Source organism: Leucopleurus acutus, assembly GCF_964270905.1.
Source record: "Leucopleurus acutus genome assembly, chromosome: 5".
Lineage (NCBI taxonomy): Eukaryota > Metazoa > Chordata > Mammalia > Artiodactyla > Delphinidae > Leucopleurus > Leucopleurus acutus.
In genome coordinates, this window is record NC_139147.1 from 133,898,530 (window position 1) to 133,916,396 (window position 17,867).

General features: G+C 48.2%; 1 protein-coding gene across 1 annotated transcript in view; it reads right to left on the bottom strand.

The window, feature by feature from the left end:
* Positions 1-17,867, bottom strand: part of COLQ (collagen like tail subunit of asymmetric acetylcholinesterase) — a gene marked incomplete at both ends in the record, with an annotated part of 64,172 nt that overhangs the window by 25,301 nt on the left and 21,004 nt on the right. The window contains 2 exons of the mRNA XM_082840100.1: positions 4,037-4,138; positions 5,256-5,368. Of these exons, the coding sequence (XP_082696226.1) occupies positions 4,037-4,138; positions 5,256-5,368 (215 nt within the window). The remainder of the gene's footprint in view (positions 1-4,036; positions 4,139-5,255; positions 5,369-17,867) is intronic.

Here is a 17,867-nt window from a genome sequence, read left to right on the forward strand (position 1 = left end):
AAGCTTGACACCCCCTATGGCAGGACGCAGCTGCCTTCAGCGTACGCGCCTATGAAATGCTCAGTTGGCCAACTGTCTTCCAAGCTCCCCAGGACAGCAGAGAGGAATCCACCAAAACCCCCAGGCCACCACTTCATCCCCAAGATCTGCAGGTGAGCACGCCTCACGCACGTCTGAAACAGGATTTCTATGAGGCTTGTCCAGATGACCAACAACCCCTCAGCCAGGGGTTCCTAAGCCTCTCTGCACATTAGAAACCCCTGGGGATCTTTCAAAATTCCCGAGGGACACAGGAATCCCAGGGGATTCTAATGTGCAGAAAAGTTTGGGAACCACTATCTTTGGTTTATTCTCCTGTTTTAGGGACGGGAAGAGGGAGAGTTTCAGTTCCATTCTTTTTTCTTTTCCAAGCCTCACTTTTTTCCATTTTCTTGAAATGGACGAGAACTATGTATCAGGCCGTTGTGCCCTCCCTAGCTCAGCACTTCCCAAACTTTGATATGGACTGATTTCCTCTGGAGGGTCTTGTTAAAATGCAGATTCTGGTTGAAGGATGTGGGATGGAGGAGGGGAGGGTGAGATTCTGCGTTTCCAGCAAGTTCCCAGGTGACGCCAGTGTTGCTGGTCCTCACACTGTGTCCCCAGAGTTGGCAGCACAGCCTCGGAGTGACACACGTGGGATTGCACGAGGTTGGAGGCATGCATATGGGGCTGGACACCGAAGTCTGGGGGCAGCAGGGACCCCCTTCCCATGGGTTCGCTGTGGGTTCTGAAACCGAGCGGGGCCTGTGGCGGTCCCAGGCACGGAGGCCTTTTTTTGTTCCCTGTTTCTTTCTTTCTAACATCTTCATTGGAGTATAATTGCTTTACAATGGTGTGTTAGTTTCTGCTCTATAACAAAGTGAATCAGTTATACATATACATATATCCCCATATCTCTTCCCTCTTGCATCTCCCTCCCTCCCACCCTCCCTATCCCACCCCTCTAGGTGGTCACAAACCACCGAGATGATCTCCCTGTGCTATGCGGCTGCTTCCCACTAGCTATCTATTTTACGTTTGGTAGTGTATATATGTCCATGCCACTCTCTCGCTTTTTCACAGCTTAACCTTCCCCCTCCCCATGTCCTCAAGTCCATTCTCTGCGTCTGCGTATTTATTCCTGTCCTGCCCCTAGTTTCTTCAGAACCTTTTTTTTTTTTTAGATTCCATATATATGTGTTAGCATACAGTATTTGTTTTTCTATTTCTGACTTACTTCACTCTGTATGACAGACTGTAGGTCCTTCCACCTCACCACAAATAACTCAATTTCGTTTCTTTTTATGGCTGAGTAATATTCCATTGTATATATGTGCCACATCTTCTTTATCCATTCATCTGTCGATGGACACTTAGGCTGCTTCCATGTCCTGGCTATTTAGAGCTGCAGTGAACATTGTGAACTTCTCAAATTATGGTTGTCTCAGGGTATATGCGCAGTAGTGGGATTGCTGGGTCGTATGGTAGTTCTGTTTTTAGTTTTTTAAGGAACCTCCATACTGTTCTCCATAGTGGCTATATCAATATACATTCCCACCGACAGTGCAAGAGGGTTCCCTTTTCTCCACACCGTCTCCAGCATTTATTGTTTGTAGATTTTTTGATGATGACCAATCTGACTGGTGTGAGGTGATACCTCATTGTAGTTTTGATTTGCATTTCTCTAATGATTAGTGATGTTGCGCATCCTTTCATGTGTTTGTTGGCAATCTGTATATCTTCTTTGCAGAAATGTCTGTTTAGGTTTTCTGTCCATTTTTGGAATGGGTTGTGTGTTTCTTTGATATTGAGCTGTATGAACTGCTTGTAAATTTTGGAGATTAATCCTTTGTCAGTTGCTTCATATGCAAATATTTTCTCCCATTCTGAGGGTTGTTTTTTCATCTTGTTTATGGTTTCCTTTGCTGTGCAAAAGCTTTGAAGTTTCATTAGGTCCCATTTGCTTATTTTTGGTTTTATTTCCATTTCTCTAGGAAGGGGGTCAAAAAGGATCTTGCTGTGATTTATGTCATAGTGTGTTCTGCCTATGTTTTCCTCTAAGAGCTTTATAGTGTCTGGCCTTACTGTCCCCTGTTTCTTGTAGGCAAGACTCCAGCCTCTATGACCTTCCCTGAGTTCCAAAGGGTGGATTCGAACAAAGGACGAGCAGCCAGGAGACCACCTGAGGCAAGATTAAAGGGACCAGAGAAGCTCATCAAGGTGAGGAGATGAGGTTAAAGGAGGGCAGGCCCTGCTCACACCCTAATCTTGTCAGAGACCCCACCCTTGAACCACTGTTATAAAACTCTTCATCCAGTCCTCTGGGGTTGGGACACACAGTTCTGAGGGCATTAGCCCGCTGTGGCCCCCTTTGCCTGGCAAAGTAATAAAGCTGTCCTCTTCTACTTCACCCAAAACTCTGTCTCTGAGATTTGATTCGGCACCAGTGCAGGGAGGCTGAGCTTTCAGCATCGTTTCTCATGTGCTATCACTTGCTGTCAGCATGGACTTCAAGGCTGGGAAGATAGAAATCCCCCCAGAACTGACCCTCGGGTGCCCACCATGCCTTTATGCAGACTCCCCAGCCCCTCTGTGGCAGCTCTGGTCCACCTGTTTTCCTCATTGCATTCAACAAATATTGATGGGGAAGCTCTACACCCCGGGCACTGGTGTGGGCTGGGCACACAGCATGAGCAAGGTAGACAATGTCCCTGCTTGCAAGACCAGGGGTCAGTTTACTGGTTCTGTAAGAAGCCAGATAGGAGATATCTTAGGCTTTGGCTCTGATATAGCAATTCTGTCACAACTACTCAACTCTACCCGTTAGTGCAAAAGCAGCCAGAGACGATAATATTTAACTACAAAAAAAAGCCAGATTGGACCCCTGGCCATAGTTTGCCAACCCCAGCCATAGAGCTGACATTTTATGAAAGCGAGACCAAAGGAACAAAAACTAAGAAAACCGTAACAACGTGAGAAAACTCTGCCGAGAAAGAAAATAGGTCATTGGGTGGAGAGTGACGGGGAGGGTACTGCAGGCGGAGTGGCTGAGCAGACGTGTCTGAGGAGGTGGCGGGCACACTGAGTGCTGAGGGACAAAGGAGCTGGTCATGGTGAAAATCAGAAGGCAGAGCGTGCCAAACGGCCGGAGCCACAAGCCTCAGGGCCCTAAGGCTGGAGCAAGCTTCGGGTGCTCGAGGACTCAACAGGTGCACTGTGGCTACATTGAGTGGGCAGTGGTGGTCATTTGAGCTGATGCAGGAGATAACGGGTCCCCGCGTGTGGGGCTTTGCTCCCAGGGTGAGGAGTTTGTCTGGTCTTCTTCCCATGATGGAAAGCCACAGGAGGGGTTCCCCAGGAAGGGTGACATAATTCCTCTTTCCCGTCCCCATGGCAGGCCCAGACCCCAGGCTGAGGGATGTTCCTCCTCGAGGGACCCCCCTCCCAGGCCGGCCAGAGGGGCCAGGAGTCCGTGAGACAGGGTCTCTGGAGGGTACTCTTTGTCTGCCTAGAAAATCCTTTCTCTAGCATTTTGCCTGCTTCTCACTCTTACTTGAGCTTTGGTGGGGAGAGGTCAGCTACGTGGTGCCAGTATCTGGGGGCCAAACTGAGCTCAGGGTAACAAGTTCCCTGTTACCTCCATTTTTCTGGCCTGAAGGCAGGTACCTCTGGGTCCACTGGTGGGGTCACATTGTCATCAAATGTTTGTCTGGTGATAACTATAATAATAACCACACCCATTATCACCACCTTGGGGGGTGCCCAAGCGACCAAGCAGCTCACTTGGTCACCCCCCAAATCCAGTACTGCAAGGGAAGTTATTATCCCCATTGTGTGGAGGAGGTCGTCAAGGCTGGGAGGCAGAATCCCCCAGAGATGAACCAGTGTTCTGTCCATGTGGTTCCTCCAGGGCAGGAAGACAACCCCATGTCACCTGAAAAGGGGCAGCTCTGCCCAGAGGGCATCCCTGCTCTGAACAGAGGACAGCAGGGTAGGGCCTGGGGGATGCACCGACCTGGGGCCCCGGAGGCCCGGGGGAGCTGAGCGACCCTTGCACGCATGGGGGCCGTGTGGTCTCCAGTTCCAGGACGAGATTCTTCATGTCTGGGGAGAGAAGCTTCAAGGCAAAGCGACACAGGTTACAGGTCAGACTTGGGGGACAGAAGAATGGTTACCTCCTGGACACAGACCTGTTCTACAGCCCAGCCCCTGAGGCTGGCGTTTCCCTGACACCCAGTGGGCATCTCAAGAAGGCGACCTCTGGGTCCCCAGTTTCCATTCTCTCATCTGCTCTGAGACGAACCTGGTTTGAATGGATTACAGAGAGATAATGACCTCTCGGATGGAGTTAGGAAGCTCACTCAGGGGCCTTTATCCAATGTCCAGGACAGCACCATCCAAGAGAAATATAATGTGAGCCACCAATGCGAGACATCCTATATAGTTCAAAATTTCCTGGTAGCCACATAAAAAAGGTAAAAGGAAACAAGTGAAATTCATTTTAATAAATATTTTATCTTACCCAATATATCCCAAGTATTATTATTTCAATGTATATTCAATGTAAAAAAATTACTGAGATATTTTATATTCTTATAAAATGCATCCAATGTGTATTTTACACTCAGCACATCTCAACTGGAGCTGGTCACATAGGGCCAGTGGTTACTGTACTGGAGGGTACAGGTCTAAGAGGTTCTGGAAAGATCTGAGCATCTCAAATCCCTGAAATGCCCTGGCCAGCTATCTTCTAGGTCAGCTTCTCCGACCCTGCTCTTTCCTCACCTTTTCCTCTCTCCCCACTTCCGTTCCCTCTCACAGGACTGTTTCCTGTGTCACCTCATGGATATGGTGTAAGTTCAGTTCGGGCTGTGGAAGGGAATTTCACAAGCACTTGGGGAGAAGAAAGACAGAAGGGAAAATTCCATGTCCGAGCCACTGATAGGAGCCCAGAAAGTTATAAATTCACCTCAATGTTTTTGAGAGGATGGGACACCTTGCCAAGTCCAATTCCCTGCTGAGAAGCATTTCCCTTTGTCACTTGTTTAAGGTGGTGGGAGAACAGACACATACCAGAAACAGCTAAATGTCCAATCTGGGTTCCACGTGCCACGTGAGGGCAGAGAGCTAGATCCCTCCGGACAGACTCCCACTGAGCAGTGGGGGAGAAGGTGAGCTGTGTGGTGGCCCTGGGACCTGCATTTCTGCTCTCTCATGAGCCCAAAGCTACTCACCGGACTTCGGCCCCCTCTGAAGAACGGTGGTGGGAACAGAGGGGGTGGCGGGGGGGTCAGCAGGCAGCATGCTCTGTGGCCGCCACGCTTCTTCTGATCCAGGCCGGGAAGGGCTGTTCAGAGAAAACAATGCTCATTAGCGTGGGGTCAGTGCTAGGGCCTCTGGGTGTCCACCACGCCCGGGAAGACTGCGTCTCATTTTCGAGTCTCATTTCCAGGCTGTTGGGTGTGAGCACACCTCCTGCCTATACCTGATCTAGCCCTCCCCTGCCTTCACTGGATAAATGAACAGATGGTGTGGCCACTGTGACCATCACGAGGTCCAGGGCTGCTTCTCCAGACACTGACTGGTCACTCTGTAGATGGGACAAGGAATGCCAAGTTCAAACTTACTCATAAGGTACCCCCAACAGTTGGGGAGAAGGCAGCGTCTGTTAATACCCTTGATGCTGTGCCCAGAAGGAACTGTTCTGAGTGGGGAGGCAGCAGGGCTGGGGGCAGCGCTGATCAGACCCAGAGCCAGGATTTCAAACATAGATTTGACTCCAGACTCTACACAGACATTCGAGGTCACCCATGCTCACTGGAGAGCTAAGGTTTAATGTCTCCAGACACAGGTGTGAGGAGATGAAGAGAGGACCCTGGATACTTACAGCTTCCTTGTCACATGCCCGTGTTCAGTGTTAGTACATGTTCAGTGTTGAAGTGTACCTGGCAGGAAGGACACAGATCCTAAGTGTACAGCCCACTGGATTCCTGCAAAGGGGACCCACCCTAGAAGCCAGCACTTGGGTGGAGACACAGAACTCCCTGGCCTCTAGAAGCCCTTTCAGCTCCTGTCCAGTCTCTGCACTGCTCCCTGTACACCACCCTGGCTGCTAGCCCTGGGGAGTCCTTGTGCCTGTATTTGAACTTTATATGAACGTGAATTCTTGTGTCCTTCTTTTGCTCTACACAGTGTCTGTGAGGGGCTTCCTGGTCATTGCTTGTCGTTTTTATGCTGCTGAATAGGGTTCCTATTCAGGCTCATGCATTGGCTGGTGGGAGTGGAAATTGCTTCAACCTCTTTGGAAAACTCTCAGCATTGTCTACTAAAGCTGAACATAGGCACATACGATAGCTCGGCAACTCACTCCTAGGCGTTTACCGATGGAAAAGTGAGTATGTGTTCACCCAACACACGTACTAGAACATTCATAGCAGTGAGATCCATGATCGCCCAAAGCTGTAATTTTCCAGCTCCCAGTTTTGGTCTCGTGATGGTACCTCCATCTCCACCCTTTCTCCAAACCTCTGATCTCACAGAACATGGGCGGGTTTCCCCCCACCCCCTGCACTCCTCTTGCCCTGAACCCAGTTTTCAGTGTTGTCTCCCAGGGGACAGTGCTAGCCTTCTCTTTCCACCCTGGGATCCAGGACTTGCCTCACACATCAGGCAACCAGCAGGTGCTCCCCAGAAGGCACCCGGTGTGGGGCGGCTTGTGTCAGCTCCAGCGCCCCGGGAATCACTGCCCTGAGCACACCCACACCCTCACACCCAGCAGAGGAGCATCCACTGGCAGGGCCAGTGGTCCTCAGCGCCCTCAGACACAATGCCCCCATTGGCAAGGAACATTTTTAAAGACACCTTTGTTATCCTAAAATGAAATTCATACATAATACAACATACCTATACAATTAAAAAATCAATATAGTGCTCTGAATATAATATAAAAGAGAACTCTCAGAAAAGTGATTTATGATATAAACAGGCATATTTTGACTATAAGTGGTCAGGCACTAGCACATCAGGAAACATGATGATGTAGTTAGATGCTTGCACCTGTATGTGAAACCGCAGTGAATGTAACAGAGCTACGAACACAAGGTGCAGTAGAGGCAACACAGATGCTTCAAGTGACGTGCCCGCTGTGCAATGTGATTTTCTCAAATGATGAAAAACACTGGGTAAAATCCCAACCAAACAAAGCACAGTCATTACTCAGCAGTTGTAGTCTCAGAAAACTCAGTTTCATACTACAACCGTTCAACAAATTTGATGTCAAAGAGAATCAGTTTCTAGGATGAGATAATTATACAGGGTATGTATCATCCATGTGACATTTCAGAGTCATGTGGGACAGGGAACCACTCTTCATGTATGATTCTGTCCCACTCTTTGCGGGAAACCTCTCACCTCAGCCACTGCGACAACTGAAAATGAAAATTTCCAACGTGGCCCCACGAAACACTCTCTGACATAAATTGTAGCAATGTTATCTTAGGTCAGTCTCCCAAGGCAATAGAAATAAAAGCAAAAATAAATAAATGGGACTTAATCAAACTAATAAGCTTTTGCACAGCGAAGGAAACCATAAACAAAACAAAAAGACAACCTACAGAATGGGAGAAAATATTTGCAAATGATGCAACCAACTAGGGATTAATTTCCAAAATACACAAACAATTCATACAGCTCAACAACAAAAAAACAAACAACCCAATCAAAAAATGGGCAGAAGACCTAAATAGACATTTCTCCAAAGAAGATATACAGATTGCCAATAGGCACATGAGAAGATGCTCAACATCACTAATCATTAGAGAAATGCAAATCAAAACTACAATGAGATATCATCTCACACCAGTCAGAATGACCATCATCAAAAAGTCTACAAATAACAAATGCTGGAGAGGATGTGGAGAAAAGGGAACCCTCCTACACTGTTGGTGGGAATGTAAATGGGTACAGCCACTATGGAGAACAGTATGGAGTTTCCTTAAAAAGCTAAAAATAGAGCTACCATGTGATCTAGCAATCCCACTCCTGGGTATATACCTAGATAAAACTCTAATTCAAAAAGATACATGCACCCCTACGTTCATCGCAGCACTATTTACAATTGCCAAGACATGGAAGCAACGTAAATGTCCACTGATGGATGGATACATGTATACAATGGAATACTACTCGGCCATAAAAGAGAATGAAATAATGCCATCTGCAGCAACATGGATGGACATAGAGATTATCATACTAAGTGACGTAAATCAGTGTAAGACAAATATATCACTTATAAGTGGAATCTAAAAAAATGACACAAGTGAACTTATTTACAAAACAGAAACAGACTCACAGACATAGAAAACAAATTTATGGTTACCAAAGGGGAAAGATGGGGGAGGGATAAATTAGGAGTCTGGGATTAGCAGATACAAACTACTATATATAAAGTGGATAAACAACAAGGTCCTTCTGTATAGCACAGAAACTATATTCAATATCCTGTAATAAACCATAATAGAAAAGAATGTGATATATATATGTATATATCATATATATATATGAATATATATTCATATTCATATATATATATGAATCACTTTGCTGTATACCAAAAACTAACACAACTTTGTAATTCAATAAAATACTTCAATAAAAATAAAAAAATAACAAAAAAACAAACAAAATGGCCCCATTAGAAACTGTTGGCTTATCCCATGTTTGGAGACTGGCTTGGTCATGAACAGTCCACAGAATCTGGTTCCCACACAAAAGCAGCATCTGCCCCAGGCCAGGTAAGTTAACAAGGAACTGAGGGAATTCAGAGAAGCAAGGAAGAGGTGATGACCAGCTGGGAGGGACATGGGAGCCTTTCTGGAGGAGGTGGCATTCCTGCTAGCTCTGGAAGATTGGGGAAGATTCAGACAGGAAGTCTTCCAGACCCAGGAACTGTCTAGGGCAGTCAGGGGCACTAGAGTTAGGCCTTGAAGGACTGGATGGGGCAGGGGTGATGGAGGAGGAAGGCTCCCCAGGCGGAGGGAGGAAAAGCAGGTAGAGACAACGTTCTATTCAGGCCACTTTGACTGCCAGAAGCAGAAGTTCATTCACACCGGCTCAGGTGGGAGAAAAGGGAGGTTCATCATAAAGCTGCCAAATGTTAGGAAGAGCAGGAACTGAAACTCCTGGCACTCCTCTTCTCCTCCCCCCCTCCTCTCTCTTCCCCTCTCCTTCCCCTCCCTCCCCTCTCTCCTCTCCCCCCTCCCACCTCCTCTCTCTCCCTCTCTCCCCCTCCCCCTCCTCTTCTCCCCCTCTCCTCTCTTATGCTTCCTTCTGTGCATCTGTTCACCTTGTCTTTTTTTAATTTCCTCTTTGATTTCTTCAGTGATCCATTGGTTGTTCAGCAGCATATTGTTTAGCCTCCACATGTTTGTGTTTTTTACAGTTTTTTTCTTGTAGTAGATTTCTAATCTCATAGTGTTGTGGTCAGAAAAATGCTTGATATGATTTCAATTTTCTTAAATCTACCAAGGCTTCCTTTGTGGCCCAGCATGTGATCAATCCTGGAGAATGTTTCATGTGCACTTGAGAGGAATGTGTATTCTGTGGCTTTTGGGTAGAGGGCTCAATAAATATCAATCAGGTCCAGCTGGTCTAATGTGTCATTTAAGGCCTGTGTTTCCTTATTGATCTTCTGTCTGGATGATCTGTCCATTGATGAAAGTGGGGTGTTAAAGTCTCCCACTATTATTGTGTTACTATTGGTTTCTCATTTTATGTCTGTTAGTATTTGCCTTATATATTGGGGTGCTCCTATATTGGGTGCATATATACTTACAATTGTTATATCTTCTTCTTGGATTGATCCCTTGATCATTATGCAGTGTCCTTCTTTGTCTCTTGTAACAGTCTTTATTTTAAAGTCTATTTTATCTGATATGAGTATTGCTATTCCAGCTTTCTTTTGATTTCCATTTGCATGGAATACCTTTTTCCATCCCCTCACTTTCAGTCTGTATGTGTCCCTAGATCTGAAGTGGGTCTCTTGTAGACAGCATATATACAGGTCTTGTTTTTGTATCCATTCAGCCAGTCTTTCTATGTCTTTTGGTTGGAGCATATAATCCATTTACATTTAAGGTAATTATCGATATGTATGTTCCTAGTGCCATTTTCTTAATTGTTTTGGATTTGTTTTTGCAGGTCCTTTTCCTTCCCTTCCTCTTTTGTTCTCTTCTCTTGTGACTTGACGACTAACTTTAATGTTGTGTTTGGATTCCTTTTTGTGTGCGTATCTATTGTAGATTTTTGGTTTGCAGTTACCATGAGGTTTTGATATAGCAGTCTGTATATAAACAAGATTGTTTTAAGTTGCTGGTCTTTTAATTTCAAATGCATTTCCAGTATCCTGCACTTGTACTCTCCCTTCTCACGATTGCTGATTTTGATAGCATATTTTTGCACAGATGATTTCCTTCTTTTACTTTATGTTTGCCTTTACTGGTGAGCTTTTCCATTTGTAATTTTCTTGTTTCTAGTCATGGCATTTTCTTTTCCGCTTAGAGAAGTTCATTTAGCATTTGGTGCAAAGCTGATCTGGTGGTGGTGAATTCTCTTAGCTTTTGCTTGTCTGTAAAGCTTTTGATTTCTCCGTCGAATCTGAATGAGAGCCTTGCTGAATAGAGAATTCTTGGTTGTAGGTCCTAGCCTTTCATCACTTTAAATATATTGTGCCCCTCCCTTCTGACCTGCAGAGCTTCTGCTGAGAAATCAGCTGATAACCTTATGGGAGTTCCCTTGTATGTTATCTGCTGCTTTTCCCTTATTGCTTTTAATATTCTTTCTTGGTCTTTAATTTTTGTCAGTTTGACTACTATGTGTCTTGGCATGTTCCTCCTTGGGTTTATCCTGCCTGGGACTCTCTGTGCTTCCTGGACTTGGGTGACTGTTTCCTGTCCCATGTTAGGGAAGTTTTCAGCTATTACTCTTCAAATATTTTCTCAGGTCTTTTCTCTCTCTCTTCTCCTTCTGGGACCCCTATAATGCAAATGTTGGTGCATTTAATGTTGTCCCAGAGGTCTCTTAGACTGTCTTCATTTCTTTTCATTCTTTCTTCCTTTATTCTGTTCTGTGGCAGTGATTTCCACCATTCTGTCTTGCAGCTCACTTATCCGTTCTTCTGCCTCAGTTACTCTGCTATTGATTCCTCTTAGTGTATTTTTCATTTCAGTTATTGTATTGTTCATCTCTGTTTGTTTGTTCTTTAGTTCTTCTAGGTCTTTGTTAAACATTGCTTGCATCTTCTCAGTCTGTGCCTCCATTCTTTTTCTGAGATCTTGGATCATCTTCACTACCGTTACTCTGAATTCTTTTTCTGGCAGATTGCCTGTCTCCATTTACTTATTTGTTCTTCTGGGGCTTTATCTTCTTCCTTCATCTGGGACATATTCCTCTGCTGTTTCATCCTGTCTGACTTTTTGTGATTATGGTTTCTGCTCTGCAGGCTCACGGATTGTAGTTCTTCTTGCTTCTGCTGTCTGCCCGCTGGTGGACAAGGCTATCCAAGAGGCTTGTGCAGGCTTCCTGATGCAAGGGGCTGGCTCCTGCCCACTGGTGGGTGGAGCTGGGTCTTGTCCCTCTGGTGGGCAGGGCTGTGCTCAGGAAGACTTTAAGCAGCCTGTCTGCTGATGGGTGGGGCTGTGTTCTCACCCTGTTGGTTGTCTGGCCTGAGGCGTCCCAGCACTGGGGCCTATAGGCTGTTGGGTGGGGCTAGGTCTTGGGGAGGAAGTGGCAGCCTCCAGGAGGGTTCACGCCAATGAGTACCTGCCAGAGCTGCTGCTTCCAGTGTCTTTGTCCCCACAGTGAGCCACAGCTGCCCCCGCCTCCACAGGAGACCCTCCAATACTAGCAGGTAGGTCTGTCCCAGTCTCTTATGAGGTCACTGCTTTTTCCCCTGGGTCCTGGTGGACACGTGACCTTGTGTGCCCTCCAAGAGTGGAGTTTCCGTTTCCCCCAGTCCTGTAGAACTCCTGCAATCAAATCCCATTAGCCTTCAGAGCCAGATTCTCTGGGAGCTCCTCCTCCCATTGCCAGACCCCCAGGCTGGGAAGCCGGATGTGGGGCTCAAAACTTTCACTGCTGTGGGAGAACCACTGTGGTATAATTGTTTTCCAGTTTGTGGGTCACCCACCCAGTGGGTATGGGATTTGATTTTATTGTGATTGCACCCCTCCTACCATCATGTTGTGGCTTCTTCTTTGTCTTTGGATGTAGGGTACCTTTTTTGGTAGGTTCCAGCGGTTTTTTTTTTTTTTTTTTTTTTTTTTAAATAAATTTATTTATTTATTTATTTTTGGCTGTGTTGGGTCTTCGTTTCTGTGTGAGGGCTTTCTCCAGTTGCGGAGAGCGGGGGCCATTCTTCATCGCCATGCGCAGGCCTCTTACTGTCGTGGCCTCTCTTGTTGCAGACCACAGGCTCCAGACGCGCAGGCTCAGTAGTTGTGGCTCACGGGCCTAGTTGCTCCGTGGCATGTGGGATCTTCCCAGACCAGGGCTCGAACCCGTGTCCTTTGCATTAGCAGGCGGATTCTCAACCACTGCGCCACCAGGGAAGCCCCTCCAGCGGTTTTTTTGTCAATGGTTGTTCAGTTGTGATTTCAGTGTTTTTGTAAGAAGGGGTGAGCTCACGTCCTTCTACTCTGCCATCTTGCTGGCCGTAACTAAGAAGTCCTCAGGCAGATGGCTTCTGGCAGGGCTGTACCTGGAATTCCATGACATCAGCAGGAATCGTCTCTCCCGACCTCTCGGCTCTGCTTACTGGTGTCATCCTCACTCAGGTGGCTCCTGCCTTTATTTTATGAGAGCAAGATGGGCACTAACTGCCACAGGCTGACCCACCCTGTCTTTTTTTGCATCTTTACTCCCCCATCACTGCATGATGGCTGACCTGATCTCACCTCAAATCGTTTACCTCCAGCATCTGTTTTGCCTGGAACATCCCTTTGTGGCTCTTGTTTCAAATATCCATGACGGGGACTCTGATGGCCCTACACATTTTTTTCCAGTCAAGTGACAGGTCCCTGGGGTGGCTGTGCAGACCCACCCAGGACCAGGCCCAATCTTCAGCATCATCTCAGTGTGTTGCCAGCTCCACTGAGGCTATGGGAGAAGGTTCTCTGGAAGGGAGCAAGGGCAGGCAGACCCTCTAAATAAGTTAAATAGAGCACAGAAGCAAGAAGTTTTAAGGTGTAGGTCTAATGGGAGAGGAGTTTCTGGAAAGAAGAGCTGGAAAGTTAGTTTGGGGCTAGATCGTGCAGTTTTGGATCCCCCACCAAAGGGTTTGGGCTTTATTCAAAGTGTAGTAGGGGGGCTTCCCTGGTGGCACAGTGGTTAAGAATCCACCTGCCGATGCAGGGGACACGGGTTCAAGCCCTGGTCCGGGAAGATCCCACATGCTGTGGAGCAGCTAAGCCCGTGAGCCACAACTACTGAGCCTGTGCTCTAGAGCCTGTGCTCCACAACAAGAAAAGCCATCACAATGAGAAGCCCACGCACCGCAACGAAGAGTAGCCCCTGCTCGCTGCAACTAAAGAAAGCCCACGCACAGCAATGAAGATCTAACGCAAACAAAAATAAATAGATAGATAAGAGGGTTAACATAAATTTTTAAAAAAATGTAGTAGGGAGCCACAGAAGGTGCTGAGTGAAGGAGTAATAGGATCAACACGGTGCTGGGAAAGACGGTGTAGAGGCAAGGTGGGCAAGGAGAGCTCAGAGAATGGCAGGCAGCAAGCAGGCTGCAGGCCGGGTGTGGAGATATCCTATCAGGGCCTGCGGTGGTATGGAAGCAGTGAGGGCCGGAAGGAAGGGGCCACACAAACATCCTGGGGAGAAAGAGACTGGGGGTCAGTGCACTGCAGGGGTGAAAGAGGAGGAAGGATCAGGGTGATTTTGATGTTGCACGGCACCTGGGGCAACAGTGGTCCGAGTCTAAGATAGAATAGTCAGAGAAGGCACTGGTTTGTGAGGAAAGCTTCCAGCTTTAGTGTGAGACATTTGTTCATCTGTGCTTGTGCTTTGCCAGGCCCTGGACTAGGCCTTGTGGGGGCAGAGCGGTGCCTCAATGTGCCCCTGCCTGTAGGCAGCTGCCGCGCCCTCTGCTCAGGGCCCACTCTGCCCTCCCACACCCAGCCCCATCCTGGAGACTCTTACTCTACAGCAAGAACTGTCAGGTTCACCCTCCACCAAGAAGCTTTCCTTGATTCCCAGGCCAAGACGGAGGGATCCTGCTATGCTTTCTCCAGGTTTACCCCATGTTAGCTCTTATCCATGGGGTGTTTCCTTGTGCTCTCTGTGAGGATGGGCATCCGTTTTGATCCATAGGGTCTAGCACAGCACCTGGCATACACTGGATATTCCGAAAATGTTTGCTGAATTAATTTTTAAAATTTACTACACGCCAGGCACCATTTAAATGCTTCACACATATAAATTCACCTAATCCTCAGAGAAACCCTGACAGCTAAGTACTATTATTACCATGATCATCATCCCCATTTTACAGATCCGGTAGCTGAGGCAAAGAGGTGAAGCAACTTGCCCAAGGTCATACAACTAGTAAGCGACAGAGCCAGGATTTGAACTCTGGTTCCAGAGTCCTTCCTGTTGATCTGGACACTATGACTGCATGTGTGTGGAAATAAAGATTGGGAGCTAAGAAGAAGGCCAGGGGTGTTCCTGGAACAACCACCTGAGATAGAAAGTGCCTCATTGCCATGAGGGAGGACGCACACTAGGGGACCCATCGGCATCTCGGTAAGAGGCCGTGAGAAAGGATTTATTCTAGGAGTTGGGCTTTTGCTATGTGATGCTGGCAGAAGCTTATGGGGAAGCCAAGTCTGGCCTTGCTCTGAACTGGCTGCTGTCAGGACATGAGGGTTAGTCTATGACTTCATCTTTTTTTTTAAAAATAAATTTATTTATTTATTTGTTTGTTTGGCTGTGTTGGGTCTTCGTTGCTGCACATGGGCTTTCTCTAGTTGCGGCAAGCAGGGGCTACTCTTTGTTGCAGTACGCGGGCTTCTCATTGCTCTGGCTTCTCTTGTTGCAGAGCACAGGCTCTGGGTGCGCGGGTTTCAGTAGTTGCAGCACTCGGGCTCAGTAGTTGTGGCTCGCGGGCTTAGTTGCTCTGCGGCATGTGGGATCTTCCCGGACCAGGGCTTGAACCCGTGTCCCCTGCATTGGCAGGCAGATTCTTAACCACTGGACCACCAGGGAAGTCCTGTGGCTACATCTTAATTCTCATCCAGAAGAAGAGGAGACAGGAGCTGTGGGCATAAAGCAGCAGCACGGTTACCCACGTGAGCAACGACAGAGGGCCCGCTGGCTGCGGGATAGTGTTGTTGTGTCCGTGTCTGGCATGGTGACAGAGTAGCCTTGTTTTTATCTTGATCCATCACGGTCACAGAGTGGCCCCGTTGGCTGTCATTCTGTGAGGTTGTTTGTGTCCAAGAAGAGGAGCCGCGGCCGAGCCGGAGGGCAGGCAGCCAGGTCGCTGTGTTGTTACAAGACTTGACGTCAGCAGCAATGGCACTCCTCTCCCTGTTTCTCTCCTAGAGTGTAAGCTGCTGCGGCTGGCCTGGGGCAGGCGGGCAGCTCTCCAGAGCCCTTCCCCGGCCCCAGCTGCAACCTCTCCTCCGCCTCTGTTGGGCCTCAGCAAGGGCTGAGCTGTGGTTCTCCGCACGGCCTCTCCCAGCCAGGGGCACCTGGGGGGCGGCAGGTTCGCGAGCCGAAGGCGCACTGCTCATCACTCTTGTTTCCAGACCATATAGGGCCCCAGTGCTTCCTGCAGTCTGTACCCTCTGCAGCCTCCACTGATGAAAGACCCTGGCCCCTTAGAGCCGTCCCTCCTTCACTCCCTCCTGGAGGCTGGAGCTCCCTTAGGGAAGACACACTACCAGCTGCTCCTGCCAAGGCTACTGCACTGTCCACCCTTCCCCCTCCCTCTGTCCCCTCCCCCTCCCCCCACTTCATCTTCAGCAGGTGAGGACCATCTATTTCTGCCTGCCCCCCAGCTCCCTGGAGAGGTTTGTTTTTAGCGCTGTCTAGTTTATTTCCAGCTCATTCCAGCTCAGAATATTTCCATCAGGTGGACGTGTTTGGGAACAGCTTCCCCTCGCCTCTTCCTCCCAATCACTAAAACAGGCCTTCACATGTCTATTTTGGTGTCATCTGAGTGGCCTCCAGGTCTCTCCGGACTAGGCTGCCTCTGTGGAATCGTGTCTGAGCTCGGGTCCAGCCTGGAAAGCCCCAGAGGCTCTGTTGTAATGGAAACAATCCTGTGTGTGTGTGTACATGGCGCCTGCAGAAACCTGGGTGCCCCAAGTGGCTCAGCCCCAGGCAGCTGCCTTGGAAATGCCAACCCCTGTGGAGTTTCAGGACTGCCCCCCCTGACTTACAGACACCAAAGCCATTTTGTGCATGGCCACTGCAGGGCCACATCACAGGTAGAAACAATGCTGAGTGTAATGCAGGCTTTCGGCAAACATTTGGGGTTTCTTTCTTTTTGCTGTTGTTGATGCTGTTTTTGCCCTTTGGACAAACTACGCACTTGAGTCTGGTGCATATCCTTGGAAAGTGATTCACTCTGACCTACTCTTGGAAACATAGGGACTTGGATCAAAATGTGAGTCCAGGTGCAAGTGACCATGGGACCCGGCGCGACTCCCTTCTTCAACCTGAGGATCCCCACCTGCACCACAAGGAATTTGGCCCAAACCACCTCCAAAGTCCTTTTTTTACACATATGACCCCAGGATCACCACTGTGTCCAGCTGGGTCTCTCACTCACCAGACCAGCCCATCAGTAGGGCACTAGAGACAGCCCTTTCTGTTTCTGCCCCCTTTTTTTGCATCAAGCAGCAACCCCTCAAATCAAGCAAATGTGTCATTAGAAGGCAGCAAAGGAAAGACGTGACACACACATCCTGCCTTTACAGGTTGGGAAAATTACAGGTGCAGCCATGCTAGGGCTGCTAGGGCTCATTACTTCCGCCCCCTCCGCTCTGGGCCTCCCCTGCCTGTTGGAACTTGCGCTCGCAAGAGCCCAAGGAGAGGAGAGGTGAGGGCACACGCTCATGGCATCACTAAGGGTTCTGACCGTGAGTCAGATGGCTCAGCTACAACCAAGTTCTCACCCTGACCAGCAGCAGTTTGCCTGGTTTTCCCCCATTCACAGATTCCAGAGAAGGCTGCACCTTACAACTTTCTTCACACCAACCCCACTCATACCACATACACCTTGAGAAAAATATTCTGATCCTAGAGCTTGAAGGTATTTGAACGTCTCTGAAAAACCATGTTAGGAGTTTGCTGTCTTGCGATTTGACTGAGCAGGCCTGGGAGGCAGGTGAGGACACAACCTACAGAGAAGACATTTGCCCCTGGGATGACAGTGAGCTGCATGACCCAGCCTGGAGCTGCCAGCCAGCCTGGAGAGAAATGGAGAGTGTCTTGGCCACCCAGTGCCAGGGTGGCCCCGGACCACAGAATACCATGCTACTTCAAAGCCAAGGGAGCAGCAGCTGCCAGCCTGCCACTCAAGGTCACAAGAGAGGCACACACACACACACACACACACACACACAAGCACGCACGCGTGCCAAGATCCCCATCAACTCCAATGTCAAGCCCCTTTACGTTGCAATTCCAACACCAGCGGAGGAGTTTAAAATTTAAAGGCTGCTGAAACCTCCAGAACAAGTTTGCTTTCCAAGAGTCTTTTTTCCAAAACAACAAACACACACACACTCACACAACTCACCCAAGCAGCAAGCTGAGTAACAGAGCAGTCC